A 15,776-nucleotide genomic window follows, 5' to 3' on the forward strand; every position below is an offset into this window, starting at 1 on the left:
TCTCCCCTTTCCTTTCCATCTAACTTACGGTTTTCAAACTTGAGCGTGATCAGTCACCTGGAGATTTATGAAAACCCAGATGACCAGACCCACCCCTAGTTTCTGATTCAGCAAGTCTAGGGTAGGGCCGAGGATTTACATTTCTAACAAGTTCCCAGGTCATGTTGCCGCTGCTGCTGATCCAGGACTTTGGGAATCGCTCCTCTAACCTACAGCTGTCCATTCCCCAGGGTCCATTCAGAGCCTCTGTGCCCTGCCCCCTCCACCCCCAGTCTCACTTGTCTGCCAAACACACAGGAATCTCTTCTTCATCCAAACCCTGGACCAACGCCTTCTGCTTGGCCCACTCAGAGGCCTTGTAGGGTTGGTCTGATATTGGACAGAGAAATGGTCCTCTGCTCTTTCTCCCCTGACCTCTCTGAAAGGGGCCTGCCCTCCACACCTGTGGGTATTTCTTGCAAGGTGGAGACTGAGAGACTGAGAAAAGAAATAAGACACAGAGACAAAGTATAGAGGAAGAAAATGGGGCCCAGGGGACCAGCACTCAGCAAGTGAGGACCTGCACTGGTGCTGGTCTCTGAGTTCCCTCAGTATTTATTGATCACTATCTTTACTATGTCGGCAAGGGGAATGTGGTGGGGCTCTAGGGTGAAGGTGAGGAGAGGGTCAGCAGAAAAACATGTGGGCAAAGACTCTGTGTCATAAATAAGTTTAAGGAAAGGTGCTGTGCCTGGATGTGCATATAGGCTAGATTTATGTTTAACTTTACACAAACATCTCAGTGCAGTAAAGAGTAACAGAGTAGTGTTGCTGCCATGATGTATCGCCTCCAGCCATAAGGCAGTTTTCTCCTCTCTCAAAATGGAATATATGATCGGTTTTACACCGAGTCATTCCATTCCCAGGGACGCGCAGGACACAGATACCTTCCTCTTATCTCAACCGCATAGAGGCCTTCCTCTTTCACTAATCCTCCTCAGCGCAGACCCTTTACAGCTGTGGGGCTGCGGGGCTGTAAGGTCTTTCCCTTCCCGTGGGGCCATATCTCAGGCTGTCTCAGGGGGGAAATCCTGGACAATACCCAAGCTTTCTCGGGCAGGGGTTCCTGCAGCTTTCCACAGTGCATTGTGTCTCTGGTTAATAGAGAATGGAGAATGGCGATGACTTTCACCAAGCATACTGCCTGCAAGAACTTTTTTTTTTTTTTTGAGATGGAGTCTCGCTGTCACCCAGGCTGGAGTGCAGTGGCGTGCTCTCAGCTCGCTGCAAGCTCCGCCTCCCGAGTTCACGCCATTCTCCTGCCTCAGCCTCCCGAGTAGCTGGGACTACAGGCGCCCGCCACCATGCCCGGCTAATTTTTTTTGTATTTTTAGTAGAGATGGGGTTTCACCGTGTTAGCCAGGATGGTCTCGATTTCCTGACCTCGTGATCTGCCCGCCTCGGCCTCCCAAAGTGCTGGGTTTACAGGTGTGAGCCACCGCGCCCGGCCTGCAAGAACTTTTTTAAAGCACATCTTGCACAGCCCTAGATCCATTAAACCTTGATTCAATATAGCACATGTTTTTGTGAGCACAGGTTTGGGACAAAAGTTGCAGATTAATAGCATCTCAAAGCAGAACAATTTTTCTTAGTACAGATCAAAACGGAGTTTCTTATGTCTTCTTTTTTTTTTTTTTTTTCCCCCGAGACGGAGTTTTGCTCTTGTTGCCCAGACTGGACTGCAATGACACAATCTCAGCTCACGGTAACCTCTGCCTCCCGGGTTCAAGCAATTCTCCCGCCTCAGCCTCCCTGGTAGCTGGGATTACAGGCGTGTGCCACCGCGCCTGGCTAATTCTGTATTTTTAGTAGAGCCGGGGTTTCTCCATGTTGGTCAGGCTGTCATGAACTCCTAACCTCAGGTGATCCGCCTGCCTCGGCCTCCCAAAATGCTGGGATTACAGGCGTGAGCCACCGCAGCCGGTCAATGTCTTTCTTTTTCTACACAGACACAGTAACAATCTGATCTCTCTTTCTTTTCCCCACACCTCTCACACTATATCAGGCCCCAATCCTTGGGAATGTCACCTTAGAACTGTCCCACACATTCCCACAGCCACTTGGCTCAGGCCCTTTGTTCACCAGGATGGTTGCAGTCCTGCCTTTGGTGCCTCACCTCCTCCAGTTCTTTCACTCAGCAGCTTCAGGGGTCCACGTGGCAAATCTAATCACCTTCTTCTCTATAGAAAATCCTCTGCTGGCTCTCTAGTGCCCAGGATCCAGTCCCAGCATCTCAGCACAGCCTTCAAGCATTTCCACGTCCTGGCCTGGCTCCATGGTCTCCCCACCAATTTGTCACCTTCTCCGTGCATCCTTTTCTGATCCCCTCTTCACTCATCCCAGCAAAGAACCCCCTCCTGGCCTGGGCATAGCATTTCGTGGTGTGTATCTCCGAGCATCCAGTTAGGGGTGTGCAAGTTTAGTTTGTTACCAACTGATGTTGTGAAGTCCCACAACCATCATTTGTTGGTGCCACAAACAAAGAATTGGACATGACACACACAAATAGCAAAACAGCAAAAAGTTTATTAAGCACGGTACAATCCACTATGGATCGAGGATGACCTGCGAATGGTGTCAGTTATGGTTTGTTATACTTCATGCCTTTTCTATGTGTCTTTTTCTCTTCTTCCTCAAGCTGCCTAATCTTTAGCTGGCATGTGCCTTTTGATTGACAGGTGAGTTGCTCAGTTTCTTGGCCTCTGTGTGCTTGCGTGTCACCTCCTTCCCATAATTTTAAGTACATGCATGATATGCACTCCGAACCTTAAGTAGCCAATTACTATATGGGGTCATTTTAAGGATATCTTCTTTTCTCTGGAGTACATGTGCTTTTTTTTTTTTTTTTTTTTTTTTTTGAGGAGTCTCGTTCTGTCCTCCAGGCTAGAGTGCAGTGGCACAATCTCGGCTCACTGCAACCTCCACCTCCCTGGTTCAAGTGATTCTCCTGCCTCAGCCTCCTGAGTAGCTGAGACTACAGGTGTATGCCACCACGCCCGGCTCATTTTTGTATTTTTAGTAGAGTCAGGGTTTCACCATGTTGGCCAGGCTGATCTTGAACTCCTGACCTCAAGTGATCCACCCACCTTGGACTCCCAAAGTGCTGGGATTACAAGCATGAGCCACTGCACCCAGCCCAGTACATGCCCATCTCTTAGGAGCTGCTCCTTACTGGTTTGGTTTGGATCTAGCCAGCCATGGGGCTCCTTATTCACTTATTTATCTTACTTCTGTTTTTGCTCACTTCCTTCTTTCTCTTGCTTGTGCTCCTACTCATTCCTTCCTTAATCCAACCTCCAATTCCCTCTGCTGTTCTCCTGCCTCAAGTTCACTGGGCTGGCTGCAAGGGTCCTGAGGGAGAGGTTGCATATGGCCCCTGTATACTCCAGGTCAAATAAATGTTTGCTGACTAATGATTGGTATTTCCCTCAGGCCCTGTCATTTTTGCAGGCTCAGGTCCCTACTGGCTCAAGCCCCTGCCTCCCTCAGCAAGGCCACAATGAACCGGGGAATCCCTTTTAGGCACTTGCTTCTGGTGCTGCAACTGGGTAAGTTCTCAGACCTGGGGTCTCAATGCAGATGGCGTGGGAGGAAAGGCAAAGGTGGAGGATGGGGTAGAGGGGGACAGCGGCAGCATTGGGACCTGACTCCTTTCTTTTCCACCCAGCGCTACTCCCAGCAGTCACCCAGGGAAAGAAAGTGGTGCTGGGCAAGAAAGGGGATACAGTGGAACTGACCTGTAATGCTTCGCAGAAGAAGAACACACAATTCCACTGGAAAAACTCCAACCAGATAAAGATTCTGGGAATTCAGGGCTCCTTCTTAACTAAAGGTAGGGCTCCCTGGCCCCCCATCCAGGGAGGAAAACACACTATGGATTGAAAGCCTTTGGTGTCTGAGATCTGCTCTTAGTTAAACTCTGGGATCCCAGAGGGCTGGGGTTGACAGAAACTCAGTGGCATTCTTGTCCAGAGTTTCCCTACACCAACTGCTGGTGGCCCAGGGAAAGGCTTTTGGTGGTATGTTAATTTGAATATTTTAATATTCATGAACTTATTTTAGTGAGTTTTACAACAATCACTACCACTTAACACCCATGATTTCTTGAGTATTGTTGCTACAGACCCATGTAGATAATATTTTGCACAGTGACTCATATCTGTAATCCTAGCACTGTGGGAGGCCGAGGCTGGAGGATTGCTTGAGTCCAGGAGTTCAAGACCACCCTGAGAAACATAGTGAGACTCTGTCTCTACAAAAAAAAAAAAAAAAAAAAATATATATATATATATATATATATATATATAGAGAGAGAGAGAGAGAGAGAGAGAGAGACAAGGTCTGGTTCTATCACCCAGGCTCCATTGCAGTGGTGTGATCTCGGCTCGCTGCAATCTCCACCTCCCAGGCTCAAGTCATCCTCCCACCTCAGCCTCACAAGTAGTTGGGACTACAGGCATGCACCACCATGCCTGGCTAATTTTTGTATTTTTTGTAGAAACAGGGTTTCACCATGTTGGCCAGGCTGGTCTCGAACTCATGAGCTCAAGTGATCCACTAACCTTGGCCTCTCAGAGTGCTGGGATTACATGCCGAGCCAAAAAAAATTTTTTAATTAAAAAAAAAAGGCTAGCTGTAGTGGCTCACACCTGTAATCCCAGCACTTTGGGAGGTTGAGGTGGGCAGATCACCGCAGGTCAGGAGTTCAAGACCAGCCTGGCCAACATGGTGAAACCTGGTCTCTACTAAAAATACAAAAATTAGCCGGGCGTGGTGGTGCAGGCCTGTATTCCCAGCTACTCAGGAGGCTGAGGCAGGAGAATCACTTGAACCTGGGAGGCAAAGGCTGAAGTGAGCTGAGATTGCACCATTGCACTCCAGCCTGGGTGACAGAGCAAGACTCCATTTCAAAAAAAAAAAAAGTTGCAGAATTATTATTATTATTTTATTTATTTATTTATTTATTTGAGACGGAGTCTCATTCTGTCGCCCAGGCTGGAGTGCAGTAGCGTGATCTTGGCTCACTGCAACCTCTGTCTCCCGGGTTCAAGCGATTCTCCTGCCTCAGCCTCCTGAGTCGCTGGGACTACAGGCATGTGCCACCATGCCTGGCTAATTTTTTGTACTTTTAGTAGAAACAGGGTTTCACTGTGTTAGTCAGGCTGGTCTTGATCTCCTGACCTCATGATCCACCCGCCTTGGCCTGCCAAAGTGCTGGGATTACAGGCGTGAGTCACTGTGCCTGGCCCAGAATTTTTTTTTTCTACTTTTTTTTTTTTTTTTGAGGCAAACTCTCGATCTGTTGCCCAGGCTGGAGTGCAGTGGGCATGATCTTGGCTCACTGCAAGCTCTGTCTCCCGGGTTAAAGCCATTCTCCTGCCTCAGCTTCCTGAGTAGCTGGGACTACAGGCGTGTGCCACCATGCCTAATTTGTGTATTTTTAGTAGTGACAGGGTTTGATCATATTGGCCAGGTTGGTCTCGAACTCCTCACCTCAAGTGATTCGCCTGCTTTAGCCTTCCAAAGTGCTGGAATTATAGGCATGAGCTACTGCACTCGGCCTTTTCTCCTGATTTAAAGTATTATATGCTCATCACAAAATATTTGGTCAACGAAGGAAAGAACATGGAAGAAAATCAAATGCATGCATACTTCTACCACTCAGAGATATCCTCTGCTAACATTTTGATTTATTTTCATCCAATGTTTCTTTTATTTTTTTTCCTTTTTGAGACAGGGTCTTACTCTGTTACCCAGGCTGGAGTGCAGTGGCATGACCACAACACATTGCAGGCTCAAGTTATCCTCCCACGTCAGCCTTCCCGGGAGCTGGGACTACAGGTGCACGCCACCATGTTCACCTAATTTTTAATTTTTTGTGTGTGCGTGTTTTTATGTGTTTTTTTTTTTCTCAGACAGAGCCTCACTCGTATTGCCCAGGCTGGAGTGCAATGGCATGATCTCAGCTCACTGCAACCTTCACCTACCAGGTTCAAGTGATTCTCCTGCCTCAGCTTCCCAAGTAGCTGGGATTATAGTGCCTGCTACCACACCCAGCCAATTTTTGTGTTTTTAGTAGAGTCGGGGTTTCGCTCTGTTGGTCCGGCCAGCCTTGACCTCCTGACCTCAGATGATCCATCCACCTCAGCCTCCCAAAGTGCTGGGATTACAGGCATGAGCCACCACGACCGGTGAGAAAGAAAGCTTTTTGATGTCTTTTCCTATAAGGACACTAATCCCATCATGATGGCCCCATTCTCATAACCTCATCTAAACTGAATTACCTCCCAAGGGCCATATATCAAAATATCATCACACTGAGGGTGAGGGCTTCAACATGTGAATTTGTGGGGGACTCAATTTGGTCCATGGTATTCTGCACTGCCCCCTCAAATTTGTGTCCTTATTACATGAAAAATGCATTCATTCCATCTCAATAGCCTCCAAAGTCTTAACTCATTCCAGCATCAACTCCAAAGTCTAATGTCCAAAGTTTCATCTACATAGCATCTAAGTCAGGGCTTGGTGGCATGCACCTGTAGTTCCATCTACTCAGGAAGCTGAAGTGGAGGATCGTTTGAGCCTAGAAGTTCGAGACCAGCTCGGTCAACATTGTGAAACTTGTCTCTAAAAAACAAAATCAATAAATAAATGGAATTTTAAAATGTCATCTAAATCAGGTATGGGTGAGACTTGAGATACGGTTCATCCTGAGGCAAAATTTCTTTCCAGCTGTGAACCTGTGAAACCAGGCAAGTTATGTGTATCTAAAACACAATGGTATACAGGCATAGGATAGATGTTCTCATTCCAAAAGGCTCACTGGGATGGCAGTGTTATCTCCATGGTTCTCCACACCATTTTCACAATTTTGCTGTAAATCTAAAACTGTTCTTAAGAAGTTTGTTACAAAAAGATATCCAAATAACCCCCAGGAAGGCAGGAAAAAGAAACAAGAAAACAAAAAAAGCAGAAAACAAAAATAAAATGACAGATTCAAGCCCTAACATATCAATAATTACAGTCAATGTAAATGGTCTAATACATCTATTAAAATACAAAAATCGATAGAATGAATTAAAAAGCACAATTCAACAATATGCAGTTTATAAGAAACTCACTTCAAAAATAATGATATAGGGCAGGCCGTGGTGGCTCAGGCCTTTAATCCCAGCACTGTGGGAGGGTGAGGCTGGCAGGTCACTTGAGGTCAGGAGTTCGAGACCAGCCTGGCCAACACGGTGAAAACCTGTCTCTACTAAAAATACAAAAAAAAAAAAAAAAATTAGCCAGATGTGGTGGTACATGCCTGTAATCCCAGCTACTCAGGAGGCTGAGGTGGGAGAATCACTTGAACCCGGGAGGTGGAGGCCGCAGTGAGCTATTGTACCACTGCACACCAGCCTGGGTGACAGAGCAAGGCCCTGTCTCAAGAAAAACAAACAGGTTGGGTGAGGTAGCTGACACCTGTAATCCCAGCATTTTGGGAGGCTGAGGCAGGCAGATCACTTGAAATCAGGAGTTCGAGACCAGCCTGGCCAACATGGTGAAACACTATCTCTGCAAAAAATACAAAAATTAGCTGGATGTGATGGTGTGAGCCTGTAATCCTAGCTACTCAGGAGACTGAGGCACAAGAATGATTTGAATCCAGGAGGTGGAGATTGCAGTGAGCCAAGATTGTGCCACTGCACTCTAGCCTGGGCAACACAGCAAGACTTTGTCTCAAAAAAAAAAAAAAAAAAAAAGGAAAAACAAACAAACCAATAATAAATTTAAAAAATAGGCCAGACATGGTGGCTCACGCCTGTAATCCCAGCACTCTGGGAGGCAAGGTGGGCAGATCATGAAGTCAGGAGTTTGAGACCAGCCTGGCCAACATGGTGAAACCTCGTCTCTACCAAAAATACAAAAATTAACCAGGCATGGTGGTAGGCGCCTGTAATCCCAGCTATTCAGGAGGCTGAGGTAGGAGAATTGCTTGAACCCAGGAGGTGGAGGTTGAGGTGAGTTGAGACCGCGCCATTGCTCGCTCTGAGTGACAGAGTGAGACTCCGTCTCAAAAAATAAATAAATAAAACAAAAATAAATAAATAAATAAGGGCCGGGCTCGGTGGCTCAAGCCTGTAATCCCAGCACTTTGGGAGGCTGAGACGGGCGGATCACGAGGTCAGGAGAACGAGACCATCCTGGCTAATATGGTGAAACCCCGTCTCTACTAAAAATACAAAAAACTAGCCGGACGAGGTGGCGGGCGCCTGTAGTCCCAGCTACTCGGGAGGCTGAGGCAGGAGAATGGCGTAAACCCGGGAGGCGGAGCTTGCAGTGAGCTGAGATCCGGCCACTGCACTCCAGCCTGGGCGACAAAGCGAGACTCCGTCTCAAAAAAATAAATAAATAAATAAATAAATAAATAAAGACCAGGTGCTGTGGCTCATGCCTGTAATTCCAGCACTTTGGGAGGCCGAGGCAGGCAGATCATGAGGTCACGAGATGGAGACCATCCTGGCTAACACGGTGAAACCCTGCCTCTACTAAAAATACAAAAAGCCGGCTGTGGTGGTATGCACCTATAGTCCCAGCTACTTGGGAGGCTGAGGCAGGAGAATCGCTTGAACCCAGGAGGCAGAGGTTGCAGTGAGATGAGATCGCGCCACTGCACTCCAGCCTAGGCGACAGAGCAAGACTCTGTCTCGAAATTAGTTAATTAAATAAAAAGCACCCCAAAAAAACCCCAAAAGACCCACCCTACTACAACTGACATTATATTTAATGGTGAGAAACTGAATTCTTTCTTCCTAAGAGCAGAGATAAGACAAAGATGTCTGCTCTTACTACTCTTATTCAACATGGTACTGCAATCCCTTGCCGGTGCAATAAGGCAAGAAAATGAAATAAAAGGAAAACTTGTCAGAAAGGAAGAAATAAAACTGTTCCTATTTGTGGATGACATGATTACATAGAAAATCTCAAAGAATCTACAAAAAAACCTCTTAGAATTAATAAATGAATTCATCAAAGTTGCAGAATATAAGATAAACATACAAAAATCTATTGTATTTCTATATATTAGAAAGGAATACGTGTACATAGAAATTAAAGCTACAATACCTTTTATAATTGCTCAAAAAGGCGAGGCATGGTGGCTCACACCTGTACGTCCTGCACTTTGGGAGGCCAAGGTGGGAGGATTGCTTGAGCCCAGGAGTTCAAGACCAGCCCAGGCAACATAGTAAGACCCTGTCTCTACAAAAAGTAAAAAATTAGCTGAGCATAGCCGGGCATGGTGGCTCACACCTGTAATCCCAGCACTTTGGGAGGCCAAGGTGGGTGGATCACGCGGTCAGGAGATCGAGACCATCTTGGCTAACACAGTGAAACCCCTTCTCTACTAAAAACACAAAAAATTAGTTAGGCGCGGTGGCAGGCACCTGTAGACCCAGCTCCTCAGGAAGCTGAGGCAGGAGAATGGCATGAACCTGGGAGGTAAAGCTGGCAGTGAGCTGAGATTGCGCCACTGCACTTCAGCCTGGGTGACAGAGTGAGACTCCGTCTCAAAAAAAAAAAATTAGCTAAGCATAATGGTGTATGCCTGTAGTCCCAGCTACTGGGGAGGCTGAGGTGGGAGGATTGCTTGAGCCTGGGAGGTCAAGGCTGCAGTGAGCCATGATCACACCACTGCTTTCCAGCCTAGGTAACAGAGCAATACCCTATCTAAAAAAAAAAAAAAAAAAAGAAAAGAAAAGAAAAAAGAAAGAAAGAAAGAGAAAAAAAAATACTTAGGTGTAAATCTAAAAAACATGCATAGGGCCGGGTGCAGTGGCTCATGCCTGCAATCAAAGCACTTTGGGAAGCTGAGGCTGGTGGATCACTTGAAGTCAGGAGTTTGAGACCAGTCTGGCCAACATGGTGAAACCCTGTCTCTACTAAAAATGCAAAAATTAGGCAGGTGTTGTGGCGCATGCCTGTAATCCCAACTACTTTGGAGGCTGAGGCAGGAGAATTGCGTGAACCCTGGAGGCAGAAGTTGCAGTGAGCCAAGATAGAGTCACTGCACTCCAGCCTGGGCAATAGAGTAAGAGTCTGTTTCAAAAAAACAAAAACAAACAAGCAAAGAAAACCAAAACCAAAAACAAAAAACAAAGATATTGAATTTATATGCTAAAAACTACACAATGCCGATTAAAGAAGTCAAAGAAGACCTAAATATATGGAGAGACATACTATACTCATGGATTGATGGACTGGAAGACTTAACATAAGAAAAATGTCAATTTTCCCGAAATCTATATACAGGTTTCATCCAATTCCTATAAAAATACCAGCAAGATTTTTTATAGATATAAACAAGTTGGCCAGGTGTAATGGCTTACACCTATAATCCTAGCACTTTGGGAGGCTGAGGTGGGAGGATCGCTTGAGCCCAGGTGTTCAAGACTGCAGTGAGCTATGATTGTGTCACTGCATTCCAGCTGGCACTCCAGCCTAAGTGACAAAGGGAGACCCTGTCTCAAAAACAAAAGCAAAATAATTTTGCTCTGCAAAAAGGGGCTGGGCACGGTGGCTCACTGCTGTAATCCCAGCACTTTGGGCAGCTGAGGTGGGTTCATCACTTCAGCTCAGAAGTTTGGCACCAGCCTGGGCAACATGATGAAACCCTGTCTCTACAAAAAAATAAATAAATAAAAGTATAAGGCTGGGCGCGGTGGCTCAAGCCTGTAATCCCAGCACTTTGGGAGGCCGAGGCGGGCGGATCACAAGGTCAGGAGATCGAGACCACAGTGAAACCCCGTCTCTACTAAAAATACAAAAAATTAGCCGGGCGCGGTGGCGGGCGCCTGTAGTCCCAGCTACTCAGGAGGCTGAGGCAGGAGAATGGCAGGAACCCGGGAGGCGGAGCTTGCAGTGAGCCGAGATCGCGCCACTGCACTCCAGCCTGGGCGACAGCGTGAGACTCCGTCTCAAAAAAAAAAAAAAATAAATAAATAAATAAATAAAAGTATATATATATATATATATATTATTTATTTATATATTATATATTTTATATATCATATATTTTTATATATTTATATTTAATATTTTAAATTAAATATATGTTTATATATCAAATATATTTATATACTTTATACTTTTGTTTTTATTAAATTTATTAAATATAAATATTATATATAAATACATAAATATATTTCTGTGTTTATATATTTAATATATTTATATATTTTGTATATTATATTATATATATATAATATATTTATAGCTGGGTTTGGTGGAGTGCACCTGTATTCCCAGCGACACAGGAGGCTGAGGTGGGAGGATCACTGAGCCAGGGAGGCAGAGGTTGCAGTGAGCCAAGATGTTGCCTGGTTGCCCGGGCAACAGAGTGAGACCCAATCTCAAATAAGAAGAAGAATAAGAAAAGACAGTTTACAGAATATAAGAAAATATATCCATAATCCACATACTCAACAAAGGACTGGTATCCAGAATACGATAAACAACTCTCAAAACTCAAAACCAAAAAAACGATTCAATTAGAAAACAGGCCCAAAAGGACATACAGTTGGCAAATAAGCACATGAAAAGCTGTTCAACATCATTAATCATTAGGGACATGTACATTAAAACCACAATAGGCTATCACTAAACCTATCAGAATGGCTAAAATTAAAAATTGGAACACCACCAAATGCTGATGAGGATGTGGAGAAACGGGGTCATTCTTCCAATATTGGTGGGAGACTAAAATGGCATAGCCACTCTGGAAAACAGTTTGATAGTTTCTTATAAAACAAAACATGCAACAACCCAGCAATTGCACTCCTAGGCATTTATCCCAGAGCAGTGAAGACTTACGCTCACACAAAAAGCTGTACACAAATGTTTATAGTAGCTTTATTCACAGTAGCCAACAAGTAGAAACAATCTAGATGTCCTTCAACTGGGGAATGATTATATCCATACCACGAAATACTTTTCAGCAATAAAAAGGATGAATTACAGTACACACCACAACCTGGATGAATCTCCAGGGACTTATGCTGAGTGAAAAAAAGCCAATCTCGAAAGGTAATATGCTGTATTAATCCATTTATATAACATTCTTTTTTTTTTTTTTTTTTTTTGAGACGGAGTCTTGCTGTGTCGCCCAGGCTGGAGTGCAGTGGCCGGATCTCAGCTCATTGCAAGCTCCGCCTCCCGGGTTTTTACGCCATTCTCCTGCCTCAGCCTCCCGAGTAGCTGGGACTACAGGCGCCCACCACCTCGCCCGGCTAGTTTTTTGTATTTTTTAGTAGAGACGGGGTTTCACCGTGTTAGCCAGGATGGTCTCGAACTCCTGACGTCGTGATCCGCCCGTCTCGGCCTCCCAAAGTGCTGGGATTACAGGCTTGAGCCACCGCGCCCGGCCTATATAACATTCTTAAAATAACTAATTATAGAAATGGAGAACAGATGAGTGATTGCCAGGGTTTAAGGGGCTCAGGGATGGGGAGGGGAAGGGGATGGCTACAAAAAGCAACAACCTTTATGGAGCTGGAAATGTTCTGTATCCTGATCGTGTCGATGTCAGCATCCTGGTTGTGATATAGTACTACAGTTTTGCAAGATATTACCATTAGGGTAAACTGGATAGAGGGTACATAGGGTTTCTCTTTATTACTTCTTACAACTGCAAGTGAATCTACATTTATCTCAAAACAATAAGTTTAATTTAATGCCAGGTGTGATGGCTCACATCTGTAATCTCAGCACTTTGGGAGGCTGAGATGGATGGATGGCTTGAGGCCAGGAGTTCGAGACCAGCCTGGCCAACATGGCGAACCCGGTCTCTACTAAAAATACAAAAATTAGCTGGGTGTGGTGGCACATGCCTGTAGTCCCAGCTACTCGGGAGGCTGAGGCAGGAGAATTGCTTGAACCCAGGAGGTAGAGGTTGCAGTGAGCTGAGATCACACCACTGCACTGTAGCTTGGGCAACAGAGTGAGGCTCTTTCTCAAAAAAAAAAAAAAGAAAGAAAGAAAGAAAGAAAGCAGGTAGGGCCAGGAAAGTGTTGAGTCTGTATAATTTTTGTAGTTCAAATAACTAACCTAAAAAGTGAAGATTGGCCAGGCGCAGTGGCTCACGCCTGTAATCCCAGCACTTTGGGAGGCCAAGGCGGGCGGATCACAAGGTCAGGAGATCGAGACCACTCTAGCTAACACGGTGAAAGCCCGTCTCTACTAAAAATACAAAAAATTAGCTGGGCTTGGTGGCACCCGCTTGTAGTCGCAGCTACTTGGGAGGCTGAGTCAGAAGAATCACTTGAACACAGGAGATGAAGGTTGCAGTGAGCCGAGATCACACTATTGCACTCCAGCCTGGGTGACAGAGTGAGATTCTGTCTCAAAAAAAAAAAAAGTGAAGATTATCTTTTTTTTTAAATTTTTCTTCTTTTCCTTCCCTACTTTGTGAGATAATTTTCTTCTTTTTAAAAAGTCAAGAGCTTACTTCTCTAAATAAAGATTATCTTAAAACAACTTAGAAATGTATATTGTTAGTATTTTCTATTTCATTATAAGTTATTTGTAAATATTGGTTTTGGTGCTAACCTAGAATTCCATCAAATTAATTGTCCTCTAATATACAGCCATTATCATTTTGTCTAACATTGTATCTTATTAACAATGCTATAAGTATTATTTTTGTACCTAAATTATGGTTTGCATTTTAAAATTATTGTTTTAAAGATAAAGTTCCAGAAATGAAATTAAGGATATGAACTTTTTGAGCACACCTTGTCAGCACTGAGTTGTATTATATAAAACTTTTTTTGGGGGGCAATTTTATAATTGAAAAATATATCATTGTTTTAATTTGCATTTCTTTCACTGCCTATGAGATTAAAACAATGCTCTACTTTCTAAAAACTCTTAAGTCTTTTGTGTTGATGCTTTTGTTCTGTTTCTATGGATCTCATCTTCCTTCAGAACAGCTCCCCTTCCCAACTTCCTGATTTCTAACAATAACAGTATCACCCCCAATTTCTGAAACACAGAGTCATGTTTTTTGTTTTGTTTTGTTTTGAGATGGAGTTTCACTCTTGCTGTCCAGGCTGGAGTGCAATGGTGCAATCTTGGCTCACCGCAACCTCTTCCTCCCAGGTTTGAACGATTCTCCTGCCTCAGGCTCCCAAGCAGCTAGGATTACAGGCATGCGCCACCATGCCCCGCTAATTTTTATATTTTTAGTAGAGACAGGGTTTCTCAATGTTGAGGCTGGTCTCGAACTCCTGACCTCAGGTGATCCGCCTGCCTCGGCCTTCCAAAGTGCTGGGATTATAGGTTTGAGCCACCGCGCCTGGCCACAGAGTCATGTTTTTTTCTCTACTTCAATCCCTGTTTCCCATCATCATCAACTATGACCATTCCTTGCTTTGAAAGTATTTTGGGCCGGGCATGATGGCTCCTACCTGTTGTAATCCTAGCACTTTGGGAGGCTGAGGCAGCTGGATCACTTGACCTCAGGATTTCAAGACCAGCCTGGGCAACATGGTGATACCCCACTTCTACAAAAAATACAAAAGTTAATGGGGAGTGGTGGCACAGGCTTGTAGTCCCAGTTACTTGGGGGACTGAGGTGGGAGGATCGCTTGAGCCCACAAGGTAGATGTTGCAGTGAGCCGTGATTGCACCACTGCACTCCAGCCTGGGTGACACAGTGAGACCCTGTCTCAAAAAAAAAAAAAGGTTCTAATTTCATCCTCTTCTTTGTTCCCATGGGAATACCACCATCACCAGCCAAGCCCCACATACCTCCCACCTGGATTACAGTGAGCTTCCGGGTAATGGATTACAGTGAGCTTCCGGGTAATTTGGTCTGCTACTAGTCTCACCTACTCACCTACTTGGATTTCCCTTCCTCCTGCTGCAGCATTGCCTTCCAAAGTCATGCTTTGCACATGCCACGTCTTAGCTCATTAGACTAAGCCTATAAGCCTCTGCAGGACCTTCACCATCTCGGGGCCACTGCTCACAGTTTCCCAGCGGAAACCTCTGCACCCAGGAGGTTTCCCCACAGTTTGCCTGTGCTGCCTCTCTGGAGCTTTCCCCCTTCCTGTAATGTCCTTGCTGCTCCCCATCTCCTCTAGTCTATTGCCTATGCCTTTTTTTTTTTTTTTTCCTTTTTTTGAGACGGAGTCTCTCTCTCCTCCAGGCTGGTGTGCAGTGGCGTGATCTTGGCTCACCACAACCTTCATCTCCCAGGTTCAAGGGATTCTCCTGCCTCAGCCTCCCGAGTAACTGGAATTACAGGCGTGCATCACCATTCCTGGCTAATTTTTCTATTTTTAGTAAAGACTGGGTTTCACCATGGTGGCCAGGCTGGTCTTGAACTCCTGACCTCAGGTGATCTGCCTGCCTCGGCCTCCCAAAGTGCTGGGATTACAGGCGTGAGCCACCGCACCTGGCCACAGGTCTATACCTCTTTTAAGTCTTCATTCAATACTGGTTGTCCCATGAATTTGTCCCAGACTCACTCATATGCTTAGACCTTTCCTATTATCTTGCTGTAGCTTTTTCAAAGTATGGGACAGTATGGACAAGCAGGCCATGGTTTTCCTTTTAAGAGAAGCAAGGAGGCAGAGTTATTTTAGGAGGAGGCTTATACATTTCATTTTGAACCAATCGCGTTTGGGGTGATAGCAGGATATTAACATAAATTTATTACTTGGACCATTGGAAATGTGTGCCTAGAATTG

The 15,776-nt window shown here is 45.1% G+C and overlaps 2 protein-coding genes across 3 annotated transcripts in view; one reads left to right on the forward strand and one right to left on the reverse strand.

Moving 5' to 3' along the window:
• The window catches only part of PIANP (PILR alpha associated neural protein), a 259,612-nt gene that overhangs the window by 109,401 nt on the left and 134,435 nt on the right, over positions 1-15,776 (reverse strand). The window lies entirely within an intron of this gene.
• CD4 (CD4 molecule) overlaps positions 1-15,776 on the forward strand; it is a 33,677-nt gene that overhangs the window by 7,566 nt on the left and 10,335 nt on the right. For both annotated transcript variants that reach the window (XM_050747457.1, XM_050747458.1), the window contains 2 exons: positions 3,472-3,587; positions 3,707-3,871. In XM_050747457.1, coding sequence (XP_050603414.1) covers positions 3,539-3,587; positions 3,707-3,871 — 214 coding nt within the window. In that variant the 5' untranslated portion in view covers positions 3,472-3,538. The remainder of the gene's footprint in view (positions 1-3,471; positions 3,588-3,706; positions 3,872-15,776) is intronic.

The sequence above is a fragment of the Macaca thibetana genome, chromosome 11, assembly GCF_024542745.1.
Source record: "Macaca thibetana thibetana isolate TM-01 chromosome 11, ASM2454274v1, whole genome shotgun sequence".
Classification (NCBI taxonomy): domain Eukaryota; kingdom Metazoa; phylum Chordata; class Mammalia; order Primates; family Cercopithecidae; genus Macaca; species Macaca thibetana.